General features: G+C 39.9%; 1 protein-coding gene across 2 annotated transcripts in view; it reads right to left on the reverse strand.

Moving 5' to 3' along the window:
* LOC121444290 (palmitoyltransferase ZDHHC15) overlaps nt 1–15,228 on the reverse strand; it is a 105,696-nt gene that overhangs the window by 65,265 nt on the left and 25,203 nt on the right. For both annotated transcript variants that reach the window (XM_041646112.1, XM_041646111.1), the window contains one exon: nt 391–485. In XM_041646112.1, the coding sequence (XP_041502046.1) occupies nt 391–485 (95 nt within the window). The remainder of the gene's footprint in view (nt 1–390; nt 486–15,228) is intronic.

Here is a 15,228-nt window from a genome sequence, read left to right on the forward strand (position 1 = left end):
CAGCTTCTTGTTTTAATAAGATTTCCACTGCAGATAGTGGTATCCTAGTCTTAAAGATACCCAAGTCTGGTGAATTCACAAACTCCTTCAATAGCCAATTCTACCCTTAATTCCTCTGAATGAATCCCTTATAGCTTTCCCTTAGCTGGGCTAGGTGGTATGCCACTATAGTCCTGGCTATTCAGGAGAGGTGAGACAGGGTCTCTGGAGGTTAGGAGTTCAAGGCCAGCTTGAGCAACACAGTGGAACCTTACATGAAAAAAACAAAGACAAAACAGCCTGAGTTTCTTTTAATGGAAGGTTTTTTTTTCTCCTTTTGTCTTGTTCTTGTTTTGTTGTTATCTTTAGATTCTTTTGTTCTTAACTTTGTGAAGCAACAAATCCTCTTACCTTCTGGTTTGGCTGCTGTGGGAGTGTGAAGATAGACTTCCAGTAGGTCCATGCAAAGAACACAAAAATGGCATGATAGAGTAGGAGGTAGATAACTGAAATTCAAACAAAGTTTAAACTTGTAATCCATCTTCAGAGTTCAAAAGAATAAAACTAAGCGACAAATGTCTATCTTTTTCTCCTATTATATACTCCGTAGTTTTATTATGAAATGTTGATTGCTACCATTTTCCCATGCAGAGATAAGAATACATGCAAAACACCAAATTTTGTACCAGAGATTTTCTGGAAATTATATCCTTTTAAAGCTGTCATGTGATTCTTCGAGTAAAGAGAGGAACTGGCCTTTGTGACAATATATGAGATGCTATTTTAGCCAGTTGTCATTATGTCTGTCACCATGGGTGCTAAAATACTACGATACAATTTGCACTTCATTAGAGTTTACAATATGCTTTTTCAAAAAAATTTAATTAAGCATGCGCGTGCTTATGTGCGTGTGTGTGTGTGTGTGTGTGTGTGTGTGTGTGTGTGTGCATGCTACAGTGCACATGTGGCATTCAGAGGACCTGTGAGAGTCAGTCCTCTCCTTCTGCATATGGGTTCCAGGGATAGAATGCAGTCCATCAACCTTGTCTGGCAGCACCTTTACACACTGAAGCCCAAAGCAGACTTTAATATGTCACCTTATTTTCTCAGTAACATTGTTGAGAAAGATAATGGCAGAAGGCAGGTGATTATCTGTCAAAGATAGATAGTTCGTTAATCAAGGACACACAGCCTGTAATGTAGTCTGGCATTAAATAAAGGACTACTGACTCTAAGCCCAAAGTCATTTTCAGTAGTTTCACTGACTACACAGTTAGAAAGCATAAGCTGTGCCTCTAAACCAGATGAACGCATGACTGCCCATCTTCTCATACTTTTTGCCTTTTATACAGCTCAGTATTGGTATTCTCCACCGAGCTGGTTATAAGACGGAAAGTCACTTCAGTGTTTCATTCCAAGCCCTTGAATGGCATGGTCTTAATTCAGTCCATTAAAGAGACTCAAGAGAATGAAATAATTCAAGACCTAATTAGCAAGGTTCAGCCTCTCATTTAGCTACGCTTTCAGTCCCAGTCTCTTAATACAAGACCTTTTAGGTGGGAGATGATGAAATCTCATTTTAAAATTCCAGAAACACAGAGTAAAAGACAAATGTGTACTCCACATATGCATCTCACTTCTCGCCTGTTCATGTCAATGATGTGAATTATTCTAGATTTTCTCATGTTTAAATATTTATATAAATACATGCACACAATAAACATATCATCTCTACAACATCTAAAATTTAACTGTCTTTTTTGTGAAATGTTAAAGTTCATACATTTTGAAATTTGAGGTAGAGAAAATTATATAGTGAAATCTCCCGTCTTTTTCAGTTACAGTCTATGTCAACAACCAATGTTATAAGCCATGACCTCAGATTTTATATTTCTAAAATAACCCAGTGTACTTTGCCATACACAGAGAAGCAGGCTGTACATAGTGTTTTGCAACATATTTCTTTTTTACTTCATTTGGAAATCATTTCACATTATATAACTTGAAAAGAGTGCACTTTCTCTTTCCTAAATAAGTCTCAGTGAAGTGACCAGCCCTAAATGAGACCCTATATCATTTTCCCCTTTTCGCCAAGGCTGAGGGACTGGCATGGGGGGGGGGGTGCAGAAAGATTTTAAGAGTCAAAGTTGGGGAGGATGTCTCCAAAATATTGTTTTCTGGACACAGAAAACTGTTGAATATAAGAACTCACAGAGGCTGCAACTGCATAAGACAGGCACAAGATTAAGCCATCCAAAATCCCAGCATGTACCGAGGAGAGGCCCAACAGGTCCCACCACTTAGCTGAGGGGCTACTGGCAGTTGGTGGCTGCTGAAGGAGCAAAAGTCAATTTTCTTTAGGAATGTGGTCCTTGATAGACGTGTTCATGTTCCAATGGGTGACCCTACACTCATGAGCACCCAGGTAGTAAAGATTATACTCAGCTTTTTTAAAAGAGTATATGAAGATGGAAGGAAAGATTGGAAAGTGGTATAAAAAGTTGGAATGGGAGGCAGATTTTATCGAAATACATTGTATTCATTATAAAATTCTCAAGCAATAAAAAGTTGCATGGATTCTGTTGCAAAGATGTCCTATATAATCTACTGAACCACAGTGTCTTTATTATAAATTTGAATTTTGCTTTCTCTTGCTAGTACAAATAGTGATTCCATTAATATTTTATATACATGTTATCTGCATATGTATAAAGAACATCTATAAAATTAATCAGATGTTAGTGATGCACACCTTTACTTGGGAAGCAGAAGCAGGTGGATCTCTGAGGTTGAGGCTAGTTTGAGGTCTACAGAGTGAGTTCCAGGACAGCCAAGGATACACAGAGAAACCCTGTCTCAAAAATCAAAACAACAAAAAAATTTGTAGAATCAATTTCCTCATTTGGAATTGTCAGGTCAAAAGATATGCCTCTTTCTTATTGTTTCTTTTATTGTTGATATTATAATATATTTACATTTCCCCCTTCCCTTTTCTCCCTCCAAACCATATACCCTTCCTGGCTCTCATTCAAATTCATGTCCTCTCTTTCATTAATTGTTGCTACATGCATGTATTAGTAAAACTTAAAAATTTATTTACATTCTTATCACTAATAAATAAGAGTATTTCTTTCTCCACAGTATAGCTTTTGTAAAGAATTAACACATTTTTTAAAATCCAACTAATACTTCAAAATATTCTCTTTAACATGTTATTCTTTGCCATTATGGTTTTGTTTCTATCTTAGTGAGAAGGGATGCATTCATTCATGTTAATTCAGAATGGAATCAGAGTATGGAATCCTTGGTTTCAAAGACATCAGAATAAGATAATTTTATGTTTATATTGTCACCATGAACTTCAATGGTAATGAGATTAAACCAGTTTGGTTACATGAACAGATGAAAGTATTCTAAGGGTATTTATCGTATCTTTTATTTCAAATGATTGAGATGGAAAATGTGGCACTTTAACTTGGTCCAAGTTCTATTACACATTAACACTTGGCTTAGCTACGGAATTGGAAACAGCTGCATCTCATTCCTCTATCAAAGGATTAATATGGTGTGGATTCTTTTTGATAGATAGAAAATAAGAGATTGTGAGGCTTAATAACAAAGACACAGTTATTCAGTAGATTGATAAAATAGGGACTATTCTGTATATTTTGTAACAATCTTAGAGAGTTGGAGGAGACTATAGCAACCATCTAGTTCAGCCTCCTCAATTAGATATGTAACTGAGATCCAGAGAAGGTAAGTGATTCAATCAAGGTTACCCATGGAGGGTATGGAAGCAATGGAATCAGAATTGGGGTTTCCTCACTTCCAGTCCAGAGCTCCATGCTTAGAGCAGTAAATATCAAATTAGCAGTGTGCAAGGTGGTTGAGATGGCCCAGTGGGTAAAGGCATCTATCAAGTCTAATGCCTTGAACTGTATCCTCGAGACCTAGGTGACAGAGGAAGAGAACCAACTCCTACAGGCTTTCTTCTAATATCCACATTCTCAGTATGACACATGTGCGTGAGTGCATGCATGTGTGCGTGAGTGCATGCATGTGTGTGTGTGCACGCACACACACTACATTAAAATACCTAACAAAAATTCAGCATATATGCTTTACCAAAGACTGAACCAGTGTCTGAATTATAAAGTGCAAGAATTTAGCAACCCACCCTCAGATCATTCTGAAGAACTAGGGGGACACTGCCTTTAGGCCATCTAGTTGTCCAGCCTACCATTTCAAGGAGAAAGATTGCTCCAGATACCTGGCAGACGATAACTTCATCTCTGCCGGTGCTTTGAAGTGACTCTTGTTGAAATACAGAGAGAACTCACGAGTCTTACCTTTATGCATCCCTCTGTGCAGACAATGCTCCTGAGCTCTGCTCTCGAGTATGTGCCAGTCTGGTTCTTTCTGCATTAAAAACATGCAGCATATTTCTCTCTCGTACCCCTCTCTCTTTGGCTATTCCTTGAGACAAGTTCTCACAGGTAGTTCAAGCTGGTCTGAAACTCACTACATAGCTAAGAGTGGTCTTGAACTCTTGGCAATTTTCCTGCCTCACCCTCCTAAGTGTTGGAATTACAGACACAAGTCGCCACAGCTGGTAGGCGTACTTTTGTATAATGAATTTTTGTGTCTAGAATACCCATCCTTGTAAACCACAGGGACACTGAATCTTTTAAAAATATGATTGCTCCAGGGGGGTTTCAAATCACTAGAGAAATCAAATAGCTTATGAACAACCCTGAGCTGTCACTTCGCACTGACATTGAAATGAAATGGGAAAACATCTTTTATTCCTTCAGAAAACAGGCACAGTGCAGTCCTTCACTTATCTGGCAGTGATTAATTGTAGGGCATCAGAAGCTACTGGAGTTAGGGTTACAGCATGAAAACCCAAAGTCTTTCAAGTGCTGTTTTTTCTTTCCTTTCATCAGATGCAGAAGTTTGCAAGATGACCAGGCAGTGGCTAAATGCCAAGGGAAAAATTCCTTTAAGCATGCAGTTGTTCTGCATTTCATCACTGTGTTGTAATGTGAAAAGCCCATTATGGGAACAGCTTCTGAAATGAGAATGACTGCTTAAGCACTTTCCCTAAAATAATGCTTCATAAACACCTTAATAAAAATTATGGAAGCTAAAATTGCATGCTGGAAATAGCATTAAAAAGTTATTATTAGCAACATCTTTGGACAGTAGGCTGCCTGATCTGTTCTGCTCTTAGGAGGTAGTGGGAAATGTGTGTGTGTGTGTGTGTGTGTGTGTGTGTGTGTGTGTGTGTGTGTGTCAGGGGTGGAGACTTGTGCAGACATTCTTGTATGCTTAAAAATGGATGGCATAGACAGTCGTGAACGCAGCAATATGAGAAGCAAGGTGAGAAAGTAAAGCAGCTTCCCTCCACATTCTCAGACACACAAATGCCAAAGCTGTTACCGTGGCAATTATCTAACATACCTTTTCTTTTTTCTTCTTTAAAAGCTATTGTTAGAGACTCTTTAGTTTAAAAAGAGATTATTTTCTGTAACATCTTTCAGACCAGTTGATGACTAAAAGCATTTGTGTTGGTAGTGAGGGAAAATTGGGAGCGAGGAGTATCTTGCAATTATGCACTGTAATTCAAATAGGAACAGCAGTTGTAGATCTGGCAATTGAGCGTCCTTATTAAAATCCCCACTTTGGCTCAGGATAGAAACCCTCAGATTATGATAAGGGGGAAATTTGCCAGCTAGGCAGTTACAGCTGCGTTGGAGCGGAGCACGGAACAATGCGGTGTTGCTGCTGATGTTAAACACATTGCCTTGTGAACGGCAGCAGAGCTGGATCTTGTGTGGCGGACATTTGCAGTAGTGAAAATGAGGAAGGAGTCCCAGAGGTTCTGAGAACATGTGATGGAAATTGAAGAATTATTCATATGTTATTTCCATGGTTTAGCTAACCCTAACATTTGAATTTTTATCAGTTGGTTCCAGGGTTTAGCTAATTAACCCCTAGGAGTGTCTCTGATAGTGGATAACATTCTAGCGACATGTGGCACTATATTTGGAAGAGCAGTTTCTTTTTCATTAGTGTCAACTTCAAAAGTTCGGCTTTCATCCAGAGTACACTAATTACCCACTAGGCATCTAGTGCTCATCAATTTTATATAAACCTTTTAGAACGCTGGCTATGTTACCAACTCTTTTAAAAAAGATTTATGCATTTTATGTGTATGCTCACCACATGTGTGCTATGCCTGAGGAGGCCAGAAGGAAACATCCCAGCTCCAGGAACTGCAGTTCCGGTTGGTTGTGAGCCACCAAGTGGGTGCTGGGTATTGAACCTGGGTCCTCTGTAATAGAATATTATTTTCAGGTGTGTTAGGCTAGCAACAGGTGCTGTCAGAGTTCCTGATTGTGCCTAGCCAAAGAGGGGCGACCACGCAATGCCAACGGAACAGAACGACTGGATGCTGAGAGGGTAAATAAGTTTTTCAGCTATTGCTAAATTAAATGAGTCTTCCCTATCCCTTTCACCAGACTCCCGGCATCTGTGTTTGTTGGCACTGGGGAGATGGCTCACTTGGTAAATGTGCGATGCAGTTGCCCAAGCATAAGTGCCTATAATCCCAGCATGCCTACAGTATGGGAGGTTGAGACAGGATATCCAGCAGTTCACGGAGCAGCTAGTCTGTTTCTTCTTAAAGATTTATTTTATTTTACATGTTATGTGTGTTCCTGAGTATATGGATGTATGTGCACTACATGCATGTAGGTACCCTAGAGACCAGAAATGATCATCTAGAACTGGAGTTACTGTGAGTGACAAAATGTGGGTGCTGGGAACCAAACCCGAGTCCTCTGTAATAGTAGCAGCAGATGCCTTTTTATCACCGAGGCATCTCTCCATCCCACCAGCTAACATACGGTTAATATAGCATAAGAGACCTTGTCTCAACAAGGTGGAAAGATGAGAACCAACAGTTGCAATTTGGTCTCTGGTCTCGACAGGGGTGCTGTGGTACACATGTGCCCACAGGCACATACATATATACCCCAAAGACTCTAACACAAAACAAAGGTGTCACAAAACAAAGCATTCCCTCCGAATTATGTGCCCTTGAGAAGCTAGTTAACCATAATATGTACATATAAATACACATGTATGCAATATGTACAAAATTTGTTTAAGTGTGTCAAAATTTATAATACACACACAAAAAAGGCTTCTCACACAAGGTTTTTATGTGGACTATTTTTTTAAATGCATGGATACATCTGACATTTTTGAATAAGTTACCCGTTTGTTCTCCTTTTTTCTTAACTCTTGGTGGTTTATATTCTAAGAAATGCTAATAAAAATTACACAGACTTTAGGGGCAGAGACACCATGGTTTGCTAAAAATTAAGAAAATGGTTTGCTTCTAGTTCTCTACTTGATGTCTAGCCAATATTTCATTGATTCATTCATGTTGGGTATACAGAAGTAAACAGGGCTAATCTTTTGGCTAACAGTATTTGGCTTCCCTCATAGCTCAAAATAGATAACTGGGGTATCATTATTCCACACTGTCAGGAATATTCACAGCAGACTTTAAAGGAAGCAGATTACCTGTTGTCTACATGGTTGCTGGGGGTTTATGGATCAATTCTCTCCAGCCAGAGAAGTGACAGGAACGCTACGAATCATAGGTTGGTTCCCTTAGAATGTATTACATTTTGTTGTTGCAATCTATAACTCTATCTCAGTAACATGATGCTGACTTGATTTTAGTCTCATAGAATTCCGAAGTTTTAAAGCATCTGGGATGTTATTTGGCACAATAGTCTAGAAGACACACATCTGCTTTACAATACCTTTAATAACCAGTTGTCTAGCTTTTGTTTGACGATGTGAAGCAATATGGAATCAATCAACTCCTAGGGGGTCAGTGCATATTATTGCTGGAAAACTCTGTCAAAGTTATTTTTCTCATATAGAAATATGCTTCCTGGCAACATCCTCCCATTGATCTTAATTTTGCAGTAAGGAAAGGAAAACAGATTTGTTTAAAAACTGAGGCCTGTACCCAGACATTTAAAGATCCTTCACAACTCAATAAAATGGGCAAAGGACTTAACCAGATACTTCCCTAAAGAAGAGTTAGATGGCAATGAGATGTGAAGATACTCGCCATGAGCCATCATTACAGAGCTACAAATTAAAGTCACAAGAAGACATTGCTTTATGCACCACAGAATGATAAAAACAAAGCTGCAAATGAGGAACAGTGACAGCAAGGATTTAGAGCAATCAGCATTGCTATATACATTGACAGGGAAGTCAAAAAGTCAGAACCATAGATGTAAACATTCTGACAGCTCTTTAGCCAGTTAAACATATCACATGAGTCCCAAAATCTACTCCTTAGTATTTACCAAGAGAAATTAAGACATTCTCACAAAGGTACATATATTTCTTTCACTTTTTAAAAAATGGTTCTGGAAATTTTAGCACATGGCAGACACACACTCTACCACTGAGCTATGTCCTCAGCCCTATACCTGTATATTTTGATCAGCTTTATTCAAAGTAACTCAAAACTGTAAGGAACCCAAATGCACCTGAATTAGTGAATGAAAGACTGAATTGTGGTACAGCTGTAATGTGCACTACTAATTGACAAAACAAACTATTCATATGTACAGTGACAGGGAGGAATCCTAAAACTCTATACTACTACAAAGCCAAATATAAAAGGTTACACACTGTATGATTCATTTTATATGGCATTATGAAAAGATACAACTATAAGGGACAAAAAAGAAAATCAGTGGTACAGAGGTATGGGTGAGAGGACTGTTTGCTAATGGGGTAGATGGACTAATTTGAGATAATGTTAATATTTTATACTTTAATTATGGTGGTATTTACATCATTATCATATTTGTTAAAGCTCATTAATATGAATACCTAAAATTGCTGTCTTTCTGTTTTTATACATTATATCTCAATAAATCTGACAAAACCAGAAAGCAAAGAGATCTAAAAATGAGGCTCTTCCTTGAATTTTTTAATTATAGATTTTTTGACATTAATCAAAATAAAGAACAATTCTAATTTCCCAGACTAAATTTTAGTATTCAGGCATCTGTACTGGCCTGCCCTTGGGGCCCTGACAGGATACATCCTCACCTGCAGCCACTAAGAGTAACTAGTGCACATTTGCTAAAGCCCACCTCCTGTCTCCCCCAACTCCCCCTACTCTCGTCCCCGGGGACCAGTCTCTGCTTCCAACTCTCTCTTCCCCACCCCTTCTCTGTCTTTTCTCTCTCCTCTACTAATAAACCTTCTATGTGAGCTCTGTTGCATGGCGTAATTTATCTTTATGGCATTTAAAAATAAATTACGACACTAATATCTTTATTTTTCTTGATAACTAATATTCAAATACATTGAGCACGCAAGACTGTAGAATTGCAGTGTTGATGGTACAGCATTTCATTCAGTGATTCACTGTAGCAATTTTTTATTCTCTCTCTCTCTCTCTCTCATTTTGATGAAATGGCTTCTTTCTTTTTTCTTCTTTTCTTTTCTTTTCTTTTTTTTTTTTTTTTTTTTTGAGAGACTTATGTAGCCCTGGCTGGTCTGAAACTCACTATGCATAACAGGCTACCCTTGAATGCACAGAAATCTGACTCTGTCTCCTGAGTTCTGGGATTAAGGTATGCATCAACATCATCCACATAAAAACCGAGAGAGCTTAGGAAGGAATTCTAGATACAAAAGTAGGCACAACTTCTTGGTAGCCACATTTTTTTTTTTAGATAGACTCTGTTGGCTGGCACTTAGACTTTGTTTGAGGAACAGCTCCTTTAAGAAAAGTCTTCCTGACTCAGTGTTAGGAGCAAAAAATTGCATGGCTTCTTTAAGATTCTGCTTCCTGGTTCATGCTACCAGAACAAACTCTGGCTCCTTAGGAAGATTTTGCACTTAAATAGGGTTTGAGTTGCTTAATGGTGACATGGACCTGCTGCATCACTGGAGTTGGGATGGTGAGCATGTTCCACAGAGCTGGTGGTGAATGTACCTCCACCATGTTGGACTGGGAGGGGCCAAAAGGCAAAGCAGCCTTAGCCCTAGCTACACTGCTTAGCATTTTAAAAGGTGCTCCTGGTCAGAAAATGATTGCAGATATGTAATAAAGACAAATTCAAACAGAAATAAAACTCTGAATGTGTTATAGTGTATTTAAAAAATGTGTATAGAGTCCAGTTTTATCCCATGCTTTTTCAGTCACAGTCCAGCTGGCCTTGGTGAGCTCCCAATAGATCAGCTCCACTGTCTCAGTGGGTGGGTGCACCCCTCGTGGTCCCGACTTCTTTGCTCATGTTCTCCCTCCTTCTGCTCCTCATCTGAGCATGGCGAACAATGAGGGCTGATGAGAAGCCAAGGACAATGGCACGGGGGTTTGAACCTACATAATGTGCTGGCTTTGTGGGAGCCTAGCCAGTTTGGATGTTCACCTTCCTAGAAATGGATGGAGAGGGGAGGACCTAGGACTTACCACAGGGCAGGGAACCCTGACTGCTCTTTGGACTGGAGAGGGATGGGGAGAGGAGTGGGGGGAGGGGGAGAAGGGTGGGAGGAGGGGGAGGGAAATGGAAGGCTGGGAGGAGGTGGAAACTTGTTTTTTTTCTCCTTTTCTCAATAAAAAAATGGAAAAAAAATGTGTATAGGCTTGGAGAGAGAAGAAAAGGGATAGACAGTTATAAAGAGAAATAAATAGTTTTAAAAAATAAAGCAAAGTCTTTAAAGAGACAGATTAAAGGAGTAAATAAAATAAGCAATGTAAAGATGGAAAAAGGAGTCTGGATTATGCATATTATTGTATTTTCCTTGAATTTTTTGACAGCAGAGAGACTTTTTTCTTCTGGGGGTTGCCAAGTTAAACCAACATAAAGGCATCTTGATTTCAAAATTTGAGTCCAAGAATATGTTACTCTGGAAAAGAGGTTTTGTTTCCACAGGAGAAGGGAATCTGTGGATTCTGTCCAGGTTAATGTGGTTTGATGGAACAAGACCCCATGAAAGGTTTCCATGAACCCTTAAAAATACTGCGTCCAACAAACAGCAGGAAACAGTCTGAAGTAGGCAATGCCCAAATTCTCAAAAGTATTTTTTATAATATTTGTTTTCACATAAAGGGTGATATGATATAGAGATAAATACTTTGCATTGGTACGTATCTTGGTTTATTGATACAGATTTAAGGTAGATTTTGTCACACTGTGTATATGTATCTCTGCTCTTGTTTAAGGTATTGTTTGTGCAGCTCATTTAAAATGTAATGTATAATTAAAATACAGGTTAGTAGTGATCTACAATAATAAAATTTTTAGTCATGTTAGTTAGGTTTTCTGGATATGCAGACATATATTTCAGTTATATAATCTTCAGCACTCCAAAGACCTATAGAATATGACATTTTAAAGGTTTTAAGAACATAAATTTTACTCAATAGTGAAACATATCTGCATCTGTCAGCACCAATTATTTCAGAGGGGTTGGTGGTCATTGAAAAGGATCCTTATGGAGCTTGTAAGCTATTTGGGCAAGAAACTGCTCTTGCCTGGACTGCTTGATGGTATGCTGTTTGAATGAACATGCAGGACCCACAGAAAAGCTTGCTGAACTTGCCTAAAGATGAGACAGAATTTCAGGGTTCCTACTTCACAGAAGAAACTGCCAGACATTCTGCAGGATACAGAAGAAAGTAACTGACAAACTGCCAACCTAGGCAAAACAGTTTTCTAAATTTCCGGCTTCATGGAAAAATCTGCCAGATACCATGGGCTTATAGGCTGAAGATGGGTGCCCCAATGTTGCAGAGGATCTTTGGGTGACTGTCTGATGTAGGAGTGTCTTCTTTCTATGTGTTGCTTTCATTGGTTAATTAATAAAGAAACTGCTTGGCCTGATAGGTCAGAACATAAGTAGGTGGAGTAGACAGAACAGAATGCTGGGAAGAAGGGAAGTGAGTCAGACGCCATAGCTCTCCTGTCCGAGATGGAGGCAGGTTAGAATCTTCCAGGTAAGCCACCACCTTGTGGTGCTATACACATTAATAGAAATGGGTTCATCAAGATGTGAGAGTTAGCCAGTAAGAGGCTGAAACTAATGGACCAGGCAGTGTTTAAATGAATACTGTTTCCATGTAATTATTTTCGGGAAAGCTAGCCGGTGGCTGGGAGCTGAGCGGCGGGAAGCAGCCTGCCACTCCTTCTACAACTGTCCAGGCAGTGAGATGTCTCTGTCATTCTAGAACTTCGGAAGTTGCTTACAATGCACTTCCTGTTTACTTAGGTAATATTTTATTTTTCTGGGGCCTTTGAAGATTTGAAGACAGATAGTTATAGTTAAAGTTTTCCTTAGTTATGATAAAGGAAAAATTAGATACAAAACTTTAGACTCATGAAAATAGGAGAGATGAAAGAGTATTTTCCTTAATTTGCCAACTACAAATAGACTAAATATTGTAATTGTAATTCTTGTTTGATACCTGTTTTGTTAAATGTAATTTTACTATGTTAAAGTTAAAACCTTCTTTTTTATTTAGACAGTAAAAGGGAGATGATGTGGGATTCCGCTCTGCATGCTATGATTATGTTTATTTAACACTGGTTAATAAAGAAGCTGTTTTGGCCAATGCTTAGCAGAGTAAAGCCAAGCGGAAAATCTGAACAGAGACAGAGAGAGAATAGGTGGGTCAAGAAGACACCATGTAGCTGTCGAAGGAGACAGATGCTGGAATCTTGCCCAGTAAGTCACAGCCTCATGGCAATACACAGTTTAAAAGAAATGGGTTAATTTAGGACATAAGAACTAGCGAGAAATATGCTTGAGTCATTGACCAAACAGTGTTTAATTAATATAGTTTCTGTGTGATTATTTGATCTGGGTGGCTGGAAAATGAACGAAATGCAGTCTCTGTTTACAATCCGGGAGAGGTGGGGTTTGTGCACTATCAAGTGAAGGAAACTGGAGATGCAAAAGTGGTTGATGTTCTTGCTCCTTGAGAAAAGGTGAATCACATTGCCCATCAATAGAGCTGGTAACAAATACAAGTGCTAGTGGTCTTATGCCTTCTTCTTTTGAGAAAACTGACCAGTTTTGGGGAGTCACTGTGACTCCCAAAGCTGCACTCTAACCCAGGAAGAAGAACAGTACCTGCAGAAGGGAGACTCATAACTGACGGTACATGTCCTTCTGTGTTTACTTCTCATCATTGGCTTATCTGGCAATCTCTCTAGTTGGTTGTGGTGGCAATTCAACCATGAAACTGGATGGCTCTGTGTTGAATTATAGTTTTACCATGCTGTGTCTAACTTTGGCCAGAAATTTATTTCGTTTGGAAGCTCCAGGTTGGACAAACACTTGGGGACTCCAAAGGCCCCACCTGCCACCATACAGTGTGGGCAGGAAGAATACACACAGAGACCCCGCTTGTGGCATGAGCTACTACAATGTATAACTATGGGGTAGAGAAATGGGAGAGAAAGAGAAATGGAACAGCTTGAGCACTATGAAGAAAGGTGATCTGGAGATGCAAGATGGAAAGGAACAGTCTGATGTTAGCAGACTGTGGAGCCACCTGAGGTCATGGTGAAGTCACAGTCTATGCTACCTCTGACCATGTCTGGGTCCATGGCTGTGCAGCAGCAAGGGTCTGTGTCAATGCCCATGGCCCATACCACCACCAAAAGCCATGTGGATGTCCCGGATCTGGACTGCTGCCTGGGACCATGCTGATATCCAAGGGTTTCACAGAGTTGATTTGGCCCCTCACTGGCTGCCGCATGTGGGAAATCTGCCTTTTCTAATTGCCTGGGCAGCCCAGTAGAGGTGACACATTAGTGAGGACAGGTAAGCCACCCCCACGGGTGTGAGAGCTGGCCCCACTTCTCATCTGCCATGCAGTGGTGTGGGCAAGGGAGAGATTTGCTCACCCTTTTGTCCACTGTGGCAAGCATGACTGCTGGCCCTGGAATGATGAGAGTGGGAAAGTGGGCTATGAACCCCACCTGGGTAGGATAGTAGAATTGGGCCTGGTGGTGTGGGTATAGACGAACCAGCCCCAAGGGCATGACAGCAGGAGAACTGGCCACATCCCTTGCTCTTTACTGCATAGGGTGAACTAGCCAGGGTAGTGCTAGAGAGTTCACCTAGGTGGTGAGAATGGGAGAGAGCAGTCAGGCTGACCAACCCTAGCTATCACCCAGGCCCAGAACTAGTGCAATAAATTTGCCCAACTGAACATGGTAAATACCCCATCTGTGAACTGGTAGAACATGTGAAGGGGCTGGTTCTTCAGATCCAAAACTATGGGAATCACCATGACATAGGTCAACAACAAGATATCCAAGAGGAATTCCAGTGAAGGTCCTGTATTGCTAGCATAGCAGAAGCCAGAGGCCTCGAAGCAGACCAACAACTCTTTTCAATGAACAATTACAAGTAAAGATGTACTGACTAAAGAGTATACTGTGTGGAAATCTGAAACACAGCCTGCTACCATACAGAGAGGATCAAGAGATGAGTTATCAGCCATCCGGAAGGACACCCCACTCTCTAGGCCCTCTATACTAGGACAAAACCCTAGCCCCCTTCCCCAGCTGCCTTGGCTTCTTTAGCCCGCCAGCAGGTGAGTTTCTTGCAGACAGGCTGCTCCAAAACCCCTGAGACACAGACAGTGACAGTACAGAGCAGACCAAGAACAGTTCCCAAGTAACAGACAGCCACTGCAAGGATTGAACCCAGATGCAAAGACACTGCCAGCATCAATTGAAGGAAGAGGTGTGTAGGAGCCAATGCAAGAATTCATCCAGCAACCTAAAAACAACATGGTAACACCAGAACCCAGTAGTCATACAACAGGAAGACTTGATCATCCTATCCCAGAAGAAGCAGGAAAAAAAAAACAATTTTAAATGTAACTTTATGAAGATGATAAAGACCTTTAAAGAGGAAATGAAAAAATCCCTTGAAGAAATGAAGAAAAAGAAAAACAAAAAATTGGAAGAAATCAACAAATCTTTTCAAGAAACACAAAAAAAAAAAAAACAAGAAAAGATAATCAAACAGGTGAAGCAGACATATCAAGGCTTGAAGAGGGCAATAGAGGCAATAAAAAACATAAACTAAGGGAATTCTGGAAATGGAAAATCTGGGTAAATGCATGGGAACTACAGAGGCAAGCATAATCAACAGAATACAAGAGATGGA

Source organism: Microtus oregoni, unplaced genomic scaffold, assembly GCF_018167655.1.
Source record: "Microtus oregoni isolate MIOR12 unplaced genomic scaffold, Mior012 000119F_ref0000445, whole genome shotgun sequence".
Taxonomy (NCBI): domain Eukaryota; kingdom Metazoa; phylum Chordata; class Mammalia; order Rodentia; family Cricetidae; genus Microtus; species Microtus oregoni.